A 19038-nucleotide genomic window follows, 5' to 3' on the forward strand; every position below is an offset into this window, starting at 1 on the left:
TCCTTCTAATTTTAAAAGCAATGTACGTAGTGTGTGTGTGGGGGGGGGGTAGAGGCATCTGTGAGCCCTTGTCTCTGGGCTGTAGAGAGCATCTCGACAACAGGACTTCAGCCTTGCACATGCCCTACACTTCTCCATTCCCAGGACACTTCCCACCCACCTTGAGCTTCTGTGAAAAATTTAGATTACAACAAATATGACTTTAAAATAAATGATGAGACTTCTTATATAATAATAATATAGAAAAATGATAAAGACCTCATGGGGTTTTCAGTTGAATGAAAAGAACTAATATGCTTTCTCTGCAAATAACATCATAAGCCAAATGTAATGACCTGGAAATTCAATCTTAGACATGTGCCTAAGTCTAGTACATCAAAGGGCCATGGTCTCAATAATTCAAAGACAGGAATCATGGGACTTAAAAACAGCATGTGAATCTAATGGAAAGCCCTATATCACTGGACAACTGGATCCCCTGGCTTTTCTGCCTTTGATACTCTTACTTAAGTATTTCAGAATTCTGTATAAGCTAACATTTTTAAGTCTAAATTATATTTATGGATGTTTATCTTCTTGAATCCATAAGCTTTTTCACAGGCCACATCCTCCTTGGCTGTCCATGCAGTTCTGTCTCCCAAGGCCTCCGTGTGCCTAAATTTCATATTACAAACTGAAAATATCCTTCTCCATTCCCTGGGTCTTGGCTGACCATTGCTCTTTCTGCTGTTGTCTCCATTCTAGTAAATAGCAGCTGGTGAATCGTATTGAAATACTGAAGTAGAGGAGACCTGGACTCCAGCCCTCCTTCAAAGTCCCAACCAGTCACCAAGCTCTGTCTTTCACATGTGTCTCTTTCTGCAGAGAACAGCTTCATTTAATGATGTTAGGATTCATGTAATAGCATTTTATTTATTTTAATATACTGAGGAAAAATAGGTAAAGATCATTGAACATCTTGTTCATTATCTCATATGAACTATGTTAAAACGTGAGTCAGTGCAGATAGTCTGCATGTATGCAGGGTACTCTCACAGGGTATAATCTGAAGTACAATTTAAACTTTGTTGTACCTGCCAGCTGATGTACCTTCAGCAAGATGGCTGTATTTGTTTATCTTCCCTATGATTTGTTTATGATATGTTAATATACAATATACTTTATACCATATAACTATAAACTACACAGTACATAATGTAAAGTAAAATTTAGCAGTTTGTTTTTCTTTTTGATGGTGTTCAGTGATTTTGGTTCTTGGTAACTTTGGCTTGCCAACAAGCTATTTACTGAAAAACAGAAAAAGGCCTCAAATGTACTCTTGGGGCTTAACCTTTCTAGGTAGTGTACGATAATATCTCTTACGAAAGTCATCCGTTGTGATGTTAAAAGTCATGTAATCATTTGTTAGAAGATTTAACAAGTAAAGTGTGGTTATTGTAATCAACACTGTAATCAATACTAAGTTAAGTATGTTGGGTCATGTTTTTCTCCTACTCTAGATGAGAATAAATTGGTTTCACTTCTTATCAATAGCAAGTGATGGTGTAAATAGAAGAGCATTTATGAAGATATTTAACTAATAAATATTAATTAGTTGCTCCTTTTTCTTTGTCCATACACTGTAATATATAAGGACAGAGTCATTTTGAAAACATTCTACCTTCTCATCTTCAGAAAATATCTACAGGACAAGAGCTAAGGAAGAAATATGACAGTGAGTTCTTATATTCAGAGCAGCCTGCTACCAAGAGAGTGAAGGAAATGGAGCATGAGCACAGTGAATTGCAGCACGTGCATCTTAAGGAACTCATTAAAAAAGATTTAAAGGTGAAAATTTGTGATGTGCTTGGAAAATACAAAAATGTTTGCCCCGAGAAAGAAGGACTACCTCGTGTCTCTATGGGGAAAACAAGATTAAAGGTAATTCTAATTTGAAAAGCAGTATATTTCATGTGAGGGCAAAGATGCATCTGCAAGCCCAAGTCCACAGTGCTGCAGTCCAGAGAGCAGAACCCCAGCTTTGTACAGGTCCCCCAACTCCTTCACACCTTCGGCCCCAGATGCATCCTTCTACCTGATCTTTAAAGGTTTAAGTGACAACAAATTAGACCGTGACTACAACAACAGACATTAACAAGCTTTTATACAAATGAGAATTCTTATAAAATAAACAATAATAATAATAATAATGGGGGTGATGATAAAAGACTTCTAGAGTAGTTACAGTTGAGATGAAAGGAACTAACATGTTTGATATGCAAATGAGTATATTATAAATCAAAACATAATTAACTAGAAATGCAATATTAGACATGTGCCTAACTGTAGTAAACCAAAAGGACAGAGGTTCCCATGATTCAAAGGAAAGAATCATGTCACTATAAAACAGCATGTGGTTCTACTGGAAAGCCCTACATCACTGGATAACAGGATCCCCTGGCTCTTCTTTGTCTGGTGTTTGAAATTAAATATTTTAGAATTCTGTGTAGATTTACATTTTTTACATATTAAAGAGCATTAAAGTTTTATTTCAGTCTATGATTTGTTTAAGCTGCTCACATTAATCCATTTCATCCCCAAAAGAAACAAAATGCTTCTAGCGTTGTAACACTTCACATCACCCATCCAGATAGCATCCACTACAGCCTGCAGAAAACTTGAATGTAGTTTGATCTCAAATTGGGTTTTATCCTCTAGACCAAAAGCTTTCAAAATTGCCTCTTAGAAATCCATCACCAGTCAGTCAGCAGAGTAGACCACTGAGCTAACTCCTGATATCTGAGTTCCCACTGGAAATAATTTATCCTAAGTGAATTCATAGGCCCCTATGGTGGGGAAGACTCATGGGAGCCTCCCTCACACAGAATGTCACCTAGAACAGTCTTTTTTTTAAATCTATAGATGTCTATCTTCTTTCACTATGGTAAGTCAAGCCTGAGAGCAAAGGGCACAAAGCCAAGCTCACTGAAGGTCTCAGAGTAGAAGATTAACACAGGAGGTCCAATGAGACATTAACTAGATAAAACTAAAAAGGATGACACAATCAGGTTAGTCTGTATGTCTAGCTGCTTGCTTTTTCACATGGTAGTTGCAGTATTCATTCACATAAAGTGTGCTGCAGCCTAGCCTATTGCCTGTAAGATGAATTGCTGAACAGTCTTATTAATAAAAAACCCTGGAGCCAGATATTGGGGTAAAAACTGAGAGATCAGGGAAGCAGAAAGAAGCCAGCCATGTTCTTACCACTAGAAATCCTTAGCCAAAAAGAGAGAGACTTATTTCCTGTACTCATGGCTATATGCCTTTCTTTCCCTGCCCTCTTACTTCCTCTCTCCACCCAGTTACATCATTTCCTGTCTGTCTGTACAGACCTCCAGACCTCCATGGTTAGTACTGGGATTAAAGGCATGTGCCACCATACCTGGCTCTGTTCCCAGTGTGGCCTTGAACTCACAGAGATCCGGATAGATATCTGCCTCCCAAATGCTAGGATTAAAGGTATATGCTACCATTGCATGACCTTTGTGTTTACTATAGTGGCTGGCTTTTCCCTCTGATCTTCAGATAAGTTTTATTGGCGTGCACAAATAAAATATCACCACATTTCCCCTTTTTTGCCTAAAATAAATAAGTTATAACTAATATCAGAAAAACTATATACAATAAGTACAATAACTATATACAGTATATACAGGCAATAAATACATCAACAATGTCTAGTCCATTTGCATTTGACAAATTCAGCAAAAATATTCCATCATCTATCCTATTTTGGTGAGTCCGAAATGTACTTAATTCACTTTCTATCCTAACTTTTATTACCAACCAAAAACTATCTTTTGATGTCTTTCAAACTTATACACTTTACACCTCTTTAGTGAGCTTCTTTTCTGAAATTGTTACCAAGGAAAACGATAACTAATCTTCAACTCCCTCAGAGAACCAAGAAGGAAATAATATTACCTAGTAAAACAGGAAGTGTAAACAAGCAACTTCCCAAAAATTTGTGAGTTATGACAGAAACAGCAAGCTGCCTGGACAGTCACTCGAGGTTTCTCTGCAACGTTGGGGCATCCATTCTTCAACCTACAGGCTTAGCATATCTGACACACTCATCTGTGAAGCAGGATTTTCTAAAGAGCCTTCCGACCTTGTCTTAGCAAGGTTTGCAGTCCTTTCTTTTATGTCCTGCTTGTCCATTTTGGACAGCATACTGTCAGCAGTCAATTTGAGGGCACTTTCTTGCCCAGTGGCTAACTTTTGCCACAATGAAAGTAAACATATGGAGTTTCTTCAATGCCCATCATCTTCTCTGAAGTAAATTGGTGCTGCCAGGAGCGGACATGTCTCATAGTCATAAAAAAAAGAATCTATGTTATTAAAACATCTTAAATGCCATAGTCTGCAGATCTCTGAAGTGTTTGAAGATGACCTGTCTATATAAAATATATCTCTGCTTGATCTTGGAAACATACCTAATATGACTACAAGTTTAATTATAAGGACTAATTACTAATTTACATTTCTTTAGATCCTAATTAGTTGGTAATAATAACTTTCAAGGACTAGCAAATTGCACTATATTGTTAAATGAACTGTATAGGTACAATACCTTGAACAAGATTAGAAATACATGTACAGTATTTTCTAATAAAGTCAATCTCAAATCAACATACAAAATTTGTATACAATATACAAAAACCCAATCCAATGTAAAATATTTAAAACTAGTAGTTGCCTTTTAAAAGTAAATTCAATAATCTACCATTTTATCTTTTCATATCCACATTCTCTCTTTTTTCTTTTCAGATTAGATTTAATAATCTACCCTTTTTTATCATTTCTATATCTTTTTTCAGAGTAAGATTCAATAATCTATCTCTTATCTATATCCTCTTTTTTTCAAACAAGAACCCTGAATATAATTTCCTTTGTTTAATATTTTTCCTGACCATTAATAATTAACAACTTGTAACCAACCATCCTAAACAATGACTACTATACAAAACCCATTGAAAGACCAAAACCCACCCACCCTACCTCTTGGGAATGTGGGTGTCATGTTCTTAAAATTACTTCCTGCTGTCTGGGGGCAAAAGCATGTTTAGGGGATCCTGAAAACAAAAATTTTTTGGGTTAATTGTCAAGTCCTGGGAGAGGTAGCTGTATCATTTGTTGTCCAGTCTCTACATAATGCAAAAGTACAGGGCTTATCTCAAGTCCTTGCTTGAGTAGTCTGTGAGGCTGGATCATCTCAGTTAGCCATCTCAAAATTATCCTGAGCAGTTTGTAGTAGAAAGCCAATCTTTGGGTGGTGTTTATCATCATCCTGATGGAATCATCATTGTGGAGCCCCATCATCTTTTTGGAGACTTCAAATTTGCTGTTAGGCATGGTCATGATTCCCTGCAGAAAACTGATAGAGACTCAAGCACGAAAACATGTAGAAGCAGCTAGATGAAGCTTTTTTTCTGGAGTAAGTTAGTACTCTATATGACCATTAATATTATGACAAAAGTTTAAAAGTATATGCATGTAAATCTTATAAATTTTGATATAAAATTCATACCTTGAAAAAAGTTTTGAAGAATCAAAATAGAACCAAAGAATTATGAGATTAGTGGCAATAGAATAGTCCCTTAATTTTGGTTTCTTCTGTCCCATTTCAGATGGCTCTTCTGACATGATACAGAGATTTTTCATTTTCTTTTTTTTCAAATTTTTTTCAAGACAGGGTTTCTCTGCATAGTTTTGGTGCCTGTCCTGGATCTCCCTTTGTAGACCAGGCTGGCCTCAAACTCACAGAGATCCACCTGGCTCAGCCTCCTGAGTGCTGGGATTAAAGGCGTGTGCCACCACCACCCGGCTCATTTTCTTTTAGCAAGCATGCTTGTGTTTAGAGAAAGAGAAAGCCATTCTCCAACTCCAAAGGCAGCTTTAATTTTTAATTGAACTAGGACTACATAAAGATAATTTATGTTAAGTGTCTGTAGAGAACAGCAGAAGCAAACATTTAGGAAGACATGAAATTTTATATGTGACATACCAATAGGCCAATTGACTCTTTTTTCTTGAGGCATTTTCTTTCAGGATAATTTGTCCTTTTTCTTCAGATGTCTCATTTGTCCAGTGTTCTTCAGATTCCTTAGCTGAATGCCTTCATTTTCCTGAAAGACAACAACAAAAACCCTTCCCCAAGCCTAACTTTGGGGAGGTTCCCTTTTGGTAAGTTATATCTGATTAAGTGAAAAGCATTTTTTAGTGGTATAAGTTAGTTTAAACTGAATGAATAGTTTAAATTGATTGATGAACTGCCACCTCTTCTAATTAAGAGTCTCTTAATTCAAATTGAACCTTTATCAATTTTGATGGTATCCATAGCTTTTGTTCCGCTGTAGAACAAAAGTAAAGCCTCATCCCCAACGTAACACATATCCTGGTTTCCATTCTGAGGTCAGCACATCCTTAAAGTATACAGGCTGATTTAATTCTCTAGTTTTTTCTGTTATATAATGTCTCTCCACAGCTCTTGTTCCTTTCTCCTTGGCATTGAGAAAATTGAAAGTTAACAGAGCATTATGTAATCTATTTCTGGGTTTTTTTTGTTACCCCTTTCTGATCCTTTAGAGTTCGAGTTGATCTTTCTATGACTGCTTGGCCTGTAGGATTATGTGGTATACCTGTAATATGCTTTATATTGTAATTAGCAAAAAACCATTTCATTTTACCAGAGACATATGCTGAAGCATTGTCAGTTTTAATTTGTACAGGTATACCCATGATAGCCATAACTTCTAGCAAAGGCATGATTACCAAATCAGCCTTTTCAAAACTCAGTGCAGTTGCCCCCTGAAATCCTAAATAATTATCAATGGTATGATGTACATATTCCAATTTTCCAAATTCTGCAAAATGAAACACATCCATCTGCCAGATTTCATTCCTCTGAGTATCTTTTGGGTTACATCCTGTTGATAGTGGAGTTTGGTTGTAAAAGGAACAAGCAAGACATTTACTTATAATTTCCTTGGCTTGTTATCAGGTTATAGAAAAACCTTTTTTATTCTTCTCTCATATATTACATACAGACCTCAGTTTCCCCTCCCTCCTTTCCTCCTAACCCTTTCCCCCACCTCCCCTCTCCCCTAGATCCATACTTCCTCTGGTTCCCTTCGGGAAAGGCAGGCCTCCCAGGGATATCAATGAAACATGGCATATCGCATTGCAATAAGCCTAGGCACATCCCCTCATATTAAGACTGGGTGAGGCAGTTTCCAGATGAAGGTGCAGCTGGGGTGTGACCTCACTGTTAACAGGGGATCTGACAGGGCAGGAGTCTTCACTCTCCCACAGGGTTGTGTTACAGAGGTCAGGGAGAGCTTTTTTAGTGTGTGATATTACAGAGAGAGACCCAGCCATTGACCTGAAAGACCAGCATTCCAGTTCCAAGCTGTTTATTGTGCTAGTTAAAATACCAGTGACAGACTCTGGGAGAGAAATGAAAGGGTTTAAGCTTCTACCTAAGAACGTGGATTTACCTTCAGGGAAACTCCTGCCAGTACAGCTCCCAGTGAGTGCGGAAGAGGCATTTAGATTCCTGAAGAAACCCAAGGAGGAGGCTGACACTGATGAGCCTCTCAGCACGCTGCTGTGATGTGGTACAGGTGGGCACCTGGGGACAGGAGGCTGCTGGTCACTGTCATTCTCCACCTAAAATGCCTCTGTGTCCCAGGAGACTCACTCTCCCAGTTCTTGTATGGCCTTGAATAAAGGGTTATTTTGCTGAAGGACTCCAGATTGTGCCCTGTCTAGTTGATGAGATTAATCTTGTTAAGTGCCCTTAAGTATGAACTGAATGGTCTGAAATGCCACAGGGTCTTCATGTTTTATATCACATATATGGTTTCCTAATGTTGGAAAACTGTCTTTAGAAAGGTGGTCTGTTTGAGGCCACTGGGAAAAAACCAAGCCAACTTTGGTATCTGTCCACAGCCCCTTGAGACAGCTTCAGAAAAGAACAGTGTACAGTATGTGTTATTGAGGGTGATGCTGCCTTTACCTGTGTTAGGGCCAGACATTTGCTATTTGATTAGTTTTGTAAAGACCTCAACAGAAAGAGGTTCATGTGCCTTAATAAATGCTGTTGGCTGAGAGGAGAGGTCAGAAGCATTTTAATGCCACTTGTCTCATGGTTAAACATACAGACTTCTTGCTTTTTAAAATTCTGTGTACTTTACTTTCTGTATTTATAATAACTTGCTTGGGTATGTAACTTGCAAGGTTGACTTTCCCAATGCTTTGTGTAAATTCTCTACTGTTTGGCACTTGTAGCTGCAGAAGCAGTGCCAGGGATCTCTTACAGCTACAGATGCAATGCCAGGGATCTCTTGCAGCTGGAGATGCAATGCCTGGGTCTCTTGCAGAAAAATCCCCTTTTAAACCCTTACTATTGACATGATGTTTTTTATGAAATTATGAGACCTCCAGCACATTTCCTATCAATGATCTATCAATCTCATCATTACCTTGTGCTAGAGGTCCTGGCAGACCCATGTGTGATCAGATGTGAGTTATATATAAGGGATGATTCCTATTCCTGATTATATTTTGTAACTGAATAAATAGTGAAGTTAATTCTGACTACTCAGGGATACATCCTTCAGTCTCAATATGTAAGACCACTCTTTCAGCATACTGAGAGTCAGTAACTATGTTGAGAGTTTATGAAAAATCCATTAATACCATCAGAATAGCATATGATTCTGACTTTTTAACAGAATTATAAGGACTTTGAACCACTTTACTTAAATTTTCTGATTTGTAACCTGCCTTTCCTTGTTTGTTTGCATCTGTACAAACTGTAGGGTTTCTCATACAGTGTGAGGTAGGATCCAATCAGCTCTCTTTATAAGTTTAATTCTATCACTTTGGGGATATTTGCTGTTAATCTCTCCCAAAAAATTACTGCAAGCTCTTTGACAAGGTTCACTTTCTGTCCATAATTTGACAATTTCATCCTTAGTTAAAGGTACTACAATTTCTGCTGGGTCTATCCCTGCTAATTGACAAAGTCTCAATTTTCCTTTTAAAATCAAGTCAGAGATTATTTTTCCACGTAAGTTCTAAATTTTTTACTTTGTTTATTTGGTAAAGATATCCATTCCAATACAATATCTTCCCTCTGCATTAAAATTCCTTTAAGAGAATGCTTAGAGGGTAAAATAACCAAATGCAATCAAGCTTTGGATCCACATGATCCACATGTGCATCCTGTATTTTCTTTTCCACCAAAGCCAATTCTCTCTCAGCTTCAGCTGATAATTCTCTTGAACTATTTAAGTCCTTGTCACCCTCTAAGACTTTGAACAAATTACTCAGTTTATTATTTTTTTTACCCCAACAGCAAGCCATAGACTGGCAATGTCTCCAAATAATCTTTGAAAGTCATTAAGTGTTTGTAATTGATCTCTTCTAATTTGCACCTTTTGGGGTCTAATTTTTGTGGACCTATTTTATATCATAAAGAATTAATAAAATCTCCTCTTTGTATCTTTGCAGAAGCAGTTTGTAATCCCCAACAAAGCAAAATTTTCTGCTTTAAACATTCTTTCTAAGGTGTCTGCATTTGAATCAGCTAGTAAACTATTGTGCATATAATGATAAATTACAGATTTAGGAAACTGTTTACATATTACTTCCATTGGCTGCCTGTGGTGGTATTGTGTTCCCCAAATATTGTGTATCCTAATAAACTTATCTGGGGTCAGGGAACAGAAAAGCCACTAGATACTTGGGATAGGCAGTGGTAGCACACGCCTTTAATCCTAGCATTCCAGAGGCAGAAATCCATCTGTTCAAGGATACACTGTTTCTTGTCCCCACTGTCACCAACACCTCAAAGGAGCATTCTTACGGAACTAAGTAATCTCTGTTATTTTGTTAGGATTCAGAATTTCAACCCAGTAGCCGTCAGGATCTTGAATGAATGCCAGACCTTTCATTTTACCATTGTCGAGTTTCTTCACAAACTTGACTTCCAGTCATTCAAATCTTTTCAGGCACCGTAGACATCAGGAATGGCAATCCCAATGTGACCAATTCCCTGAGGGTCTGAGTTGCTTTTGTGGTAACTCTGGGTTCCATCATCCTCTGTGCCCCGGTTGTGTGTCAACTCAAGTGTAGCTTTTCTGGAAAATGTCCATGCTGTTCTTTCAGTCTTATCTTTAGGAATGTCATTCTTATTTTTGTAAGCCAAAAAATAGAGGGAAAATTTCATTGAGGGAAAATCAAACTTTTGGAGTAACGTCAATCCAAGAACTCTAGTATATAAATCCAGGGATGCTGGGCGGTGGTGGTGTCCACCTTTAATCTCAGCACTCGGGAGGCAGAGGCAGGCGGATCTCTGTGAGTTCGAGGCCAGCGTGGGCTACAGAGTGAGTTCCAGGAAAGGTTCCAAAGCTACACAGAGAAACCCTGTCTCGAAAAACAAAACAAAACAAACAAAAAAAATCCAGGGATTTCTTAGGGTCCTTAGTTCAGTTGCTGCAATAGAAAGCCCTTGGTGCTGGGGTCTAGATCTGAGCAGCAACTGAAGGCGACTTCATCCGTGAGGCCACTGGAGGAGGGATGTGGCTCTGCCATGGCTGCCTTGGAGGATCACTGACCAGTTCTGCCAACAAACCAGTGGGTCATAACCTCTGCAAAGACCTGTTCCATCTTTGCACTAGACAGAGTGACTGGCCCAGGAGCGGACAGCCATGGCTCCCAGCCCTGGATTTATATTTTTAAGTATATTTTACAAATATTCATTTTCTCAAATCCATGTACTTTTTCCAAGTAAGGCCACCTCCCCCTACTCCATTGAGTTGGTTCTTTCTTCCTAGTCCTCTGAGTACCTCAAATTTCATATCACAAACTGAAGATAATGTCCTGACACTTGTTTGGCTCTTATCTGATTCTGTCAGCTGTTGTATCCGCCTTAGTTAATATCACCAGATAAATTGTTTTGAAATATTGACATAGGAGGAGTTTTGGGCTCCAATCATTCTTTATAGACCCATCACCAAGTACTGTGTTTATTCCCTGTTTCTATTGGTAGGGAGAATATATTTATTTTTTAAATTTATTTATTTTATTTTAATGTTTAAAAATGTTATACATACATATAACAAATTTTGATCAAATGCACCACAGTTTACAACCATCCAAATCTTCCTTATATGTCTGTCACCAGTACTATTCCTTCCCAAATTCATGTTTTCTTTAAAAAGAAAACAGTGCAATTAGTGTGCAAGGAAGTAATAAAATTACTGGATCATGGATAGCCTCGACATGCTGCATCCCTGAAGAAAGCTGAGTCTCCTTCCTCAGCATCCATCACCTTTCAATAGCTCCTCACAGGGTGGGACTTCATGAACCCCTCCCTCATTAATGCTGGGATGTTGGTTGGCCAGATCTTGTACATGTCTGTTGCATGCAGTTAAAGTTGCTATGAGTTAATTGTGCAGCAACCCTGTCTCAGCTAGCAAATACTGTTTTGTTGTGGACATCCACTACCTATGGGTCTTATAATTTATTTCCTCCTCCTTCTTCTGATATGCTTCCTAAGCCTAGGGATTTGAGGCTGTGATATAGCTGTGTCATGGAAAGCTGAGCGCTCCACAGGCCCTTATCCTCTGTACACTGAAAAACTGAGGTTGTAGGTATCTAATAATTATTGTCTACTGTAAAGAGAATGGTTGGGAGATGCAATATTCTATGTGTCTAAAGTTAAAACTCAGGAGACAGTTCAATATAGCAAGATAATAGTAGGATCTCCCCTAGGGCCTATGCATCACCCAGCTGTGGGTGTTTGACTCTGTCAACAGTCTCAGCTATAAGTCTTTGTGGAACTTTTAAATCCAGTGAGAAAGTGATTGGTTACTCCCATAGAATTCATACCATTATTGTACCTGTGTGCATGGCTTTCCAGGCTGGTGGTTATTGTAGCTCACAGGGTTGACAGATGGGTAAGACTATTGATGATCTTTCCTCTCTGGTAGTGTGAAAACCACCTTCTAATACATTGAAAGCTAGCCCAGAGGGATGGAGCTTCCAGGTTAGTACCAGATTGATTTTTCTATGTTCTATGACTCAACTACATAACATTTTCAGCAAAAGACTGATACCATTGAGTTTTGAAAGTTAATCAAGAACCACCACAGTATCTTCTAATTTGGAGAGGGAGGCTATAAATGGGACTGAAAAAAGTATTACTATGCCTAGCACTGAACTTTTTGATAGACTGTGGTGTATAGGAGAAAAACTGATCCCTATTATATAGTAACACCATTAAACTTCACTTATATGAATATATGTATATATTTTAACATCTGTATACTACAGAGGGTGAAGCTGTCTACTACAGTATGGTCCTGTCTTGCCATACTGGTCATTATCGCAGTTCACAGGATTCATGGCTGGGTGAGACTCTTGATGGCTTTTCCCCAGCAGATTTCATTGCATACAGCCAGGAGGGTATCAATAATTCAAAATGCTAAGTGAAAGAGGACAGACACAAAAGATTGTATAGCATACAACATCTCATAGGGACTGGCCATAGACATGTTAAAATATTTATGTAAAAATATCCCTCCAGCCTCTGACACTAGATATGAACCAGTGATCAGTACAGTATGGGATCTCCCAGATCTCAGCTCCTTAAGGCATCTCTGGAAGAAATTAGGTTTCATAATGGAGGTCTTATTTCCATATCTATCCCATGTAATTCCCCCTTTGTCAACCTTTCTTTTTCCATGCTGGAGAAGTTAATACAAATATTATTTTGCACTGACATTTGCTTTGAGTATAACATTGTTTTCCTTACAGCTATTAGTCCTTTGCAGACATTTATAAGAGCTATTGAAATTTTCCAATGGGTGTTCTTTTAATGAAGGGAGTCTGGCCGCTTAAGGATTTCTTGACCCTTTATTTTTGTTCCTGTCAACAACACAGTGACCTCAAATAATCAGTTTTTTGTATTGTTGTTGTTTTGTTTTGTTTTAATTGAAGCTAGGCTGTATCCTATCTCAACATATCTATTAAACTCGCAGACCCTGACATCATTAGTGTGGCAGTGTTCTGCACTGAGATCCATGCAGCTTATTGTCTATAAGAACAGCAGTAAGACTCTATTTAGTAATTTAACTTCACTCATCCTATGGAATCAATTGTCCATTTAGCAGTCTGAGGAAACTCAATGTGAATAAGGGATAAATTAATGAGTTAGAAACAGATTGTTTGAACCCTTTTATCTATATTCTAGCATTTTAATAAAAATGATACTACAGAGAGAAAAATTCACACATAAATGCTTTCTTTGTACACAAGCTATTGGAAACCATTGACATGAAGGGACTGGGTGTAGGCAACAGCTGGTACCACTTAGTTCCTTCCACAAACTGAAACATTGCAAGAGGTGTTGCTTTTGTTTCTACAGGAGAAGACAAACTGTGGATACCATCAAAATTGATTAAAGTTCAATTTAAACAAGAGAGACCTCTTAATTATAAGAGGTGATAGTTCATCAACCAGCATGACCATCCAATTTAAACTAACTTATACCATTAACACATGCCTTTTCAATTCATCAGATAATAACTTGCCAAAAGGGAACCTCCCCAAAGTTAGTCTTGGGGAAAGGTTTTTCTTTTTGTCTTTTAGGAGAATGAAAGCTAAGGAATCTGAAGAACACTGGACAAATGAGACAACTGAAGAAAAAGGACAAATTATCTAAAAAAAATGTCCCAAGAAAAGGAGTAAAGTGGCCTATTAGTATATCATCTATAAAATTTTATAAGTCTTCCTAAATGTTTGTTTCTGCTCTTCTCTAAAGACATTTAACACTAATGGTCTTCTTGTAGTCCCAGTTCAATTAGAATTTAAAGCTGGCTTTGGAGTTGGAGAATGGCTCTCTCCTTCTTTAGACCCAAGCATGTTGTTAAAAGGAAAATGCAAACTCCCTGTATCATGCCAGAAGAAAAGAGCCATCTTCTGATACGGGACAGGAGAAAACAAACAAACAAAAAAAATTTAAGGGACTATTCTATTACTACTAATCTCAATTCTTTGATTCTATTCTGATTCTTTAAACTTTTCTTAAAGTATAAATTTTATATCAAAATTCACAAGATTAATATATATATTAAACTTTGTTAAGATGTTAATGGTCATATAGAGTACTAACTAATTCTAGAAAAAAAGGCTTCAATTAGCTGCCTATATATGTCTTTGTTTCAAGTCTTTATCAGTTTTCTGCAGGAAATCATGGCCAGGCCTAACATCAACTGAAGTCTCCAGGAAGAAGATGGGGCCCCACAACAACAATAATTCCACATGGACAATAATAATAACTCTAAGCTGACAATCATCATTACAGATCAGCTTTGGACTGCAAACTGCTCAGAGCAATTTTGAGATGGCTAGCTGAGATGATCCAGTTTCAAAGACTACTTACTTGAGATAAGCCCTGAACTTTGGCATTATGCACAGACTGGACAACAAAGGATATAGCTACCTTTCCTAGAATTTGACAATTAACCCAAAATTTTTCTTTCCAGAATAAAGATGTCTTTGCCCATATCCAGCAGGAAACAATTTTAAGAATACGACGCCCACATTCCCAAAGAGTTGGCATGGGGCGGGTGGTTTTTTGGTCTTTTAATGGGTTTTGGGATGATTTTCATTGTTTAGGAGGGTTGGTTACAACTTGTTGTTGTTAAGGGTTAGGAAAAGGGCTAAGCAAAGGAAATTAGATTTAAGGTTCTTATTTAAAAAAATGATATATGGAAATGATAGAATAGAGGGTAGATTATTGAATCTACTCTGAAAAGTAAAAAGAAGATATAGATATAATATAGATAAAAAGATAGATTATTGAATCTACTTTTAAAAGACAATTACTAGTTTTAAATACTTTATATTGGATTGGACTTTTGTATATTGTATACAAATTATATATATTGAGATTGATATTGTTAGAAAATGCCATACAAATATTTCTAATCTTATTCAAGATATTGTTCTCATACAATTCATTTAACAACGTAATGCAATTTGCTAATCCTTGAATGTTATTATTACCAACTATTAGGATATAAAGAAATGAAAGTTAGTAGTTAGACATTACACTCGAACTTGTAGTCATATTAGATATGTTTTCAAGATTGAGCAGATATATTTTAGATAGACATGTCATCTTCAAACCCTTCAGAGATCTACAGAATATGGCATTTAAAAAGTTTTAATAACTTAGAAACTTTTTTATGACTATGAGACATGTCAGTTCCTGGCAGTACCAATCTACTTCAGAGAAAATGTGGGCATTGAAGAAACTGCATATGGAATTAACTTTCATTGTGGCAAAAGTTAGCCACTGGACAACAAAGTATCCTCGAATCAACTGCTGACAAACAGAACAAAACAGACAGACAGGACACGAAACAAAGGACTACCGATTCTTGACAAAACAAGTGTGGTTATGGCTTTATCAAAAGACATCTTGTGAGGCCAGGACAATATGGCACCATCCCTGAAGTGGCCTTCACAATCCGGAAAAGGTACAGTGCCCTTTTCTTCTAAGGCAGCTGAACAGGCAGTGGACCGATGGCTTCTGATGTGCAGTGGAACAGTAGCTGAAACAGTTATTCTTGAAAGAGTAACTAAGCTGACAGAGTCTAACCTCTTAATGGTAGACTCACATTTAATAAAAGAGTTAAAGCCACCCACAAGCTGAGAAGAACAGGATGCCGAGAGGAAGCCACACTCAAGCCAAGAAGAAAGGACAGCTGAATTAAAAAAAAAACAACATGAGCAATTTCCAGAATTTAAAATCCTGAATCATGACAGGACACTAGTGGAATTCAGTTATTTCTGGTACATGGACTGCTCTTACCAAATGTGAGGTCGAACTGTTGACCTTGTGTACATCCTACTTCACAAATGAGTCTTTCAGATATGCTAAGCCTATAGGCTGAAGATGATGCCCCAACTTGCAGAGAAACCTTGGGTGACTGTCCAGGCAGCTGGCTGTTTCTGTCAACTCACAATTTTTTTGGAAGTCACTTGTTTGCACTTCCTGTTTTTTTAGGTAATATTATTTCCTTCTTGGGTATCTGAAGGAGTTGAAGTTTAGATAGTTATAGTTATAGTTAGTTGAAAATTCGTAGTTATAGTTATAGTGTTCCTTAAGAATTTTAGAAAATAAGCTCACTAAAGAGGTGTAAGTGTATAAATTTGAAAGACATTATAAGATAGTTCTGTTAGTAATATAAGTTAGGATAGAAAGTGAATCAGGTACATTTTGAACTTACCAAAATAGGATAGATAATGGAATATTTTTGCTGAATTTGTCAAAAGCAAATGCACTAGACATTGTTTAAGTATTTATTGCCTGTATATATTGTATATAGTTATTGTACTTATTGTATATAGTTTTTCTTATATTAGTTATAACTATTTTCCTTTTTTATTAGAATAGAAAGGGGAAATATGGTGATATTTTATTTGTGCTGAAATGTGATTTTATTTGTATGTTAATAAATAAAGTTGCCTGGGGATCAGAGGTCATAGCCATTAAGCAGAAGTCTGGCAGTGGTAGCACACACCCTTAATCTGATCACATGGCAGGCAGGCAGAGTCTGTGTGTTCAAGGACACAGCCAGCATGGTGACCTGAGCCTTTAATCCAAGTACCAACCATAAAGACTTAGAGGTCTGTATAGACAGGCAGTGATGAGAAAGTCATGTGGTTGGGTTTAGAGCCAATGAGAAGGCAGAAAAGAAAAGCAATAAAAATACAGACACACAGGAAGTAGGTCTCTTTCTCAGGGGAAGGATGGCAGCAGAGTGGTGAGAAGGTGGTCTCAGCTCTTGGCTATTGCTCTCTGATCTCTGAGCTTTTAACTCTGCATTTGGCTCTGTGTTTCTTATTTAATAAGACCATTTAGAATTACATCTACAAGTTAAACTTCCAGAAATTTCATGAACAATCAGGGTTTTCAGTTGGTCTTTTTTAAAATTTTTTTTATTTAATTTTACATATCAGCCACAGATTCCTTTGTCCTCCCCCACCTTCCTTCCTTCCAGCCCACCCCCCATTCCCATCTCCTCCAGGGTAAAGACTCCCCTGGGAATTGAGTTCAACCTGGTAGATTCAGTCCAGGCAGGTCCAGTCCCCTCCTCCCAGGTTGAGCCAAGTGTCCCTGTATAAGTCCCAGGTTCCAAACAGCCAGCTCATGCACTGAGCACAGGACCCGGTCCCAGTGCCTGTGTGCCTCCCAAACAAATCAAGCTAATCAACTATCTCACTTATTTAGAGGGCCTGATCCAGTTGGGGGCTCCTCAGCTATTGGTTCATAGTTCATGTGTTTCCATTCATTTGGCTATTTGTCCCTGTGCTTTTTCCAATCTTGGTCTCAACAATTCTTGCTCATACAAACCTCCCTCTTTCTCGCCAATTGGACTCTTGGAGCTCCACTTGGGGCCTGGCCATGGATCTCTGCATCTGGTTCCCTCAGTCATTGGATGAGGTTTCTAGCACGACAATTAGGGTGTTTGGCCATCCTATCACCAGAGTAGGTCAGTTTGGGCTGTCTCTCGACCATTGCCAGTAGTCTATTGTGGGGGTATCTTTGTGGATTTCTGTGGACCTCTCTAGCACTTTGCTTCTTCCTATTCTCATGTGGTCTTCATTTATCATGGTGTCTTATTCCTTGTTCTCCCTCTCTGTTCTTGATCCAACTGGGATCTCCCGCTCCCCTAAGCTCTCTTTCCCTCGACCTTTGCTCTTAAAGAATTGAACCTGATGTCCTTTGATCCAGGGTTACAGACTGGTATGCTACAAATGAGGCATGCATGTGCATCAATGTGCTAAGGGCCAGACTGTACTTCTTGATGTCACTCACTTTGCCACTATAAACATTAGAACTTAAAAACTCTTTGTTATACATCATAGCAAAGACTTTAGTGTTTTTAAGGTGGTTAGTACTGACTTATATTGAGATGATTTAAATTATTGATAGGTCTTGAAAATGGGATTGAATTTAGGGTTCAGGATGTGGCTCAGTGTTAGAGCATTTTGTCCGATGAATATGAAATGTGGCCTGAAGTCCTATCACTAAAACAAGCTTCTACTTCCTTTATATTATAAAAATTCTACTCCTACAAGAGAATCTGTAAGCTTTAATAGGTTAATAAAGATATTACATCCCTCTCTTTATTCTTGCTTTTTCAAGGTGCTCTGACTTAACAGCTTCATTGCTCTAAATACTATCCATATGGATCATATCTAAATTCTCCTTGAAAAACCATTGCATTTTTATTTATGGTTTATAATTTGCATAAAAATTTAGTATAGAGACCAAGAAAATGTACAGAAGTATAAAAATTTACAAAACAAACTCTTAGAATTTGTAGTAACTTCCAGATAAACTTGATTTTTAGAATATAGTTATAATTGAGGTCAGTTTTACTCTGAAAATGTTTTTTGACCTGTTTGTAAAATGTCCCCAAATGATACATGTATCTTAAAATTTAAGCCTCCTTATTAACAATTGATGTTATGAGCAATGTGTCAGTAATAGGCATTAAGTTAGTTTGAAGTAAAAAGATCATTCCCAAGGCTTAAATTTGTAGTTTCCTATTGCCAATCACTCACGACAACTTTAGAGAATTATCTCTGCCTCCTGGTCTCTAGATGTCATCAGTGTCTATACCGAGAGAGGGAATAAAGGCATAAAATCAACTCAGTGACTCTTAACATAGGTTATATATGTAGTTAATTTTCTACTGCTATAAGACAACATGACCAAGGCAACTTATCAAAGAAAGCATTTGGTTGAGGGCTTGCTTACAGTTTCAGAAGGAAAATCCATGACCAACATGCCTGGGATCATGGCAGCAGGCAGGTAGGCATGGCACTGGAGCAGCAGCTGAGAGCTTATATCTGATCCAGAACCATGCATATCATTCATTTTTTGAAAAAAATAATAAATATATAAAT

The 19038-nt window shown here is 37.6% G+C and overlaps 1 protein-coding gene and 1 pseudogene across 1 annotated transcript in view; one reads left to right on the plus strand and one right to left on the minus strand.

The window, feature by feature from the left end:
* Positions 1-19038, plus strand: part of LOC128119341 (uncharacterized) — a 107775-nt gene that overhangs the window by 40642 nt on the left and 48095 nt on the right. Inside the window, exon 9 of the mRNA XM_052752751.1 lies at positions 1675-1920. Within this exon, the coding sequence (XP_052608711.1) occupies positions 1675-1920 (246 nt within the window). The remainder of the gene's footprint in view (positions 1-1674; positions 1921-19038) is intronic.
* Positions 9918-10641, minus strand: LOC128119441 (lactoylglutathione lyase-like; annotated as a pseudogene).

Source organism: Peromyscus californicus, unplaced genomic scaffold (genome assembly GCF_007827085.1).
Source record: "Peromyscus californicus insignis strain IS unplaced genomic scaffold, ASM782708v3 Scaffold_23__1_contigs__length_62951481, whole genome shotgun sequence".
Classification (NCBI taxonomy): domain Eukaryota; kingdom Metazoa; phylum Chordata; class Mammalia; order Rodentia; family Cricetidae; genus Peromyscus; species Peromyscus californicus.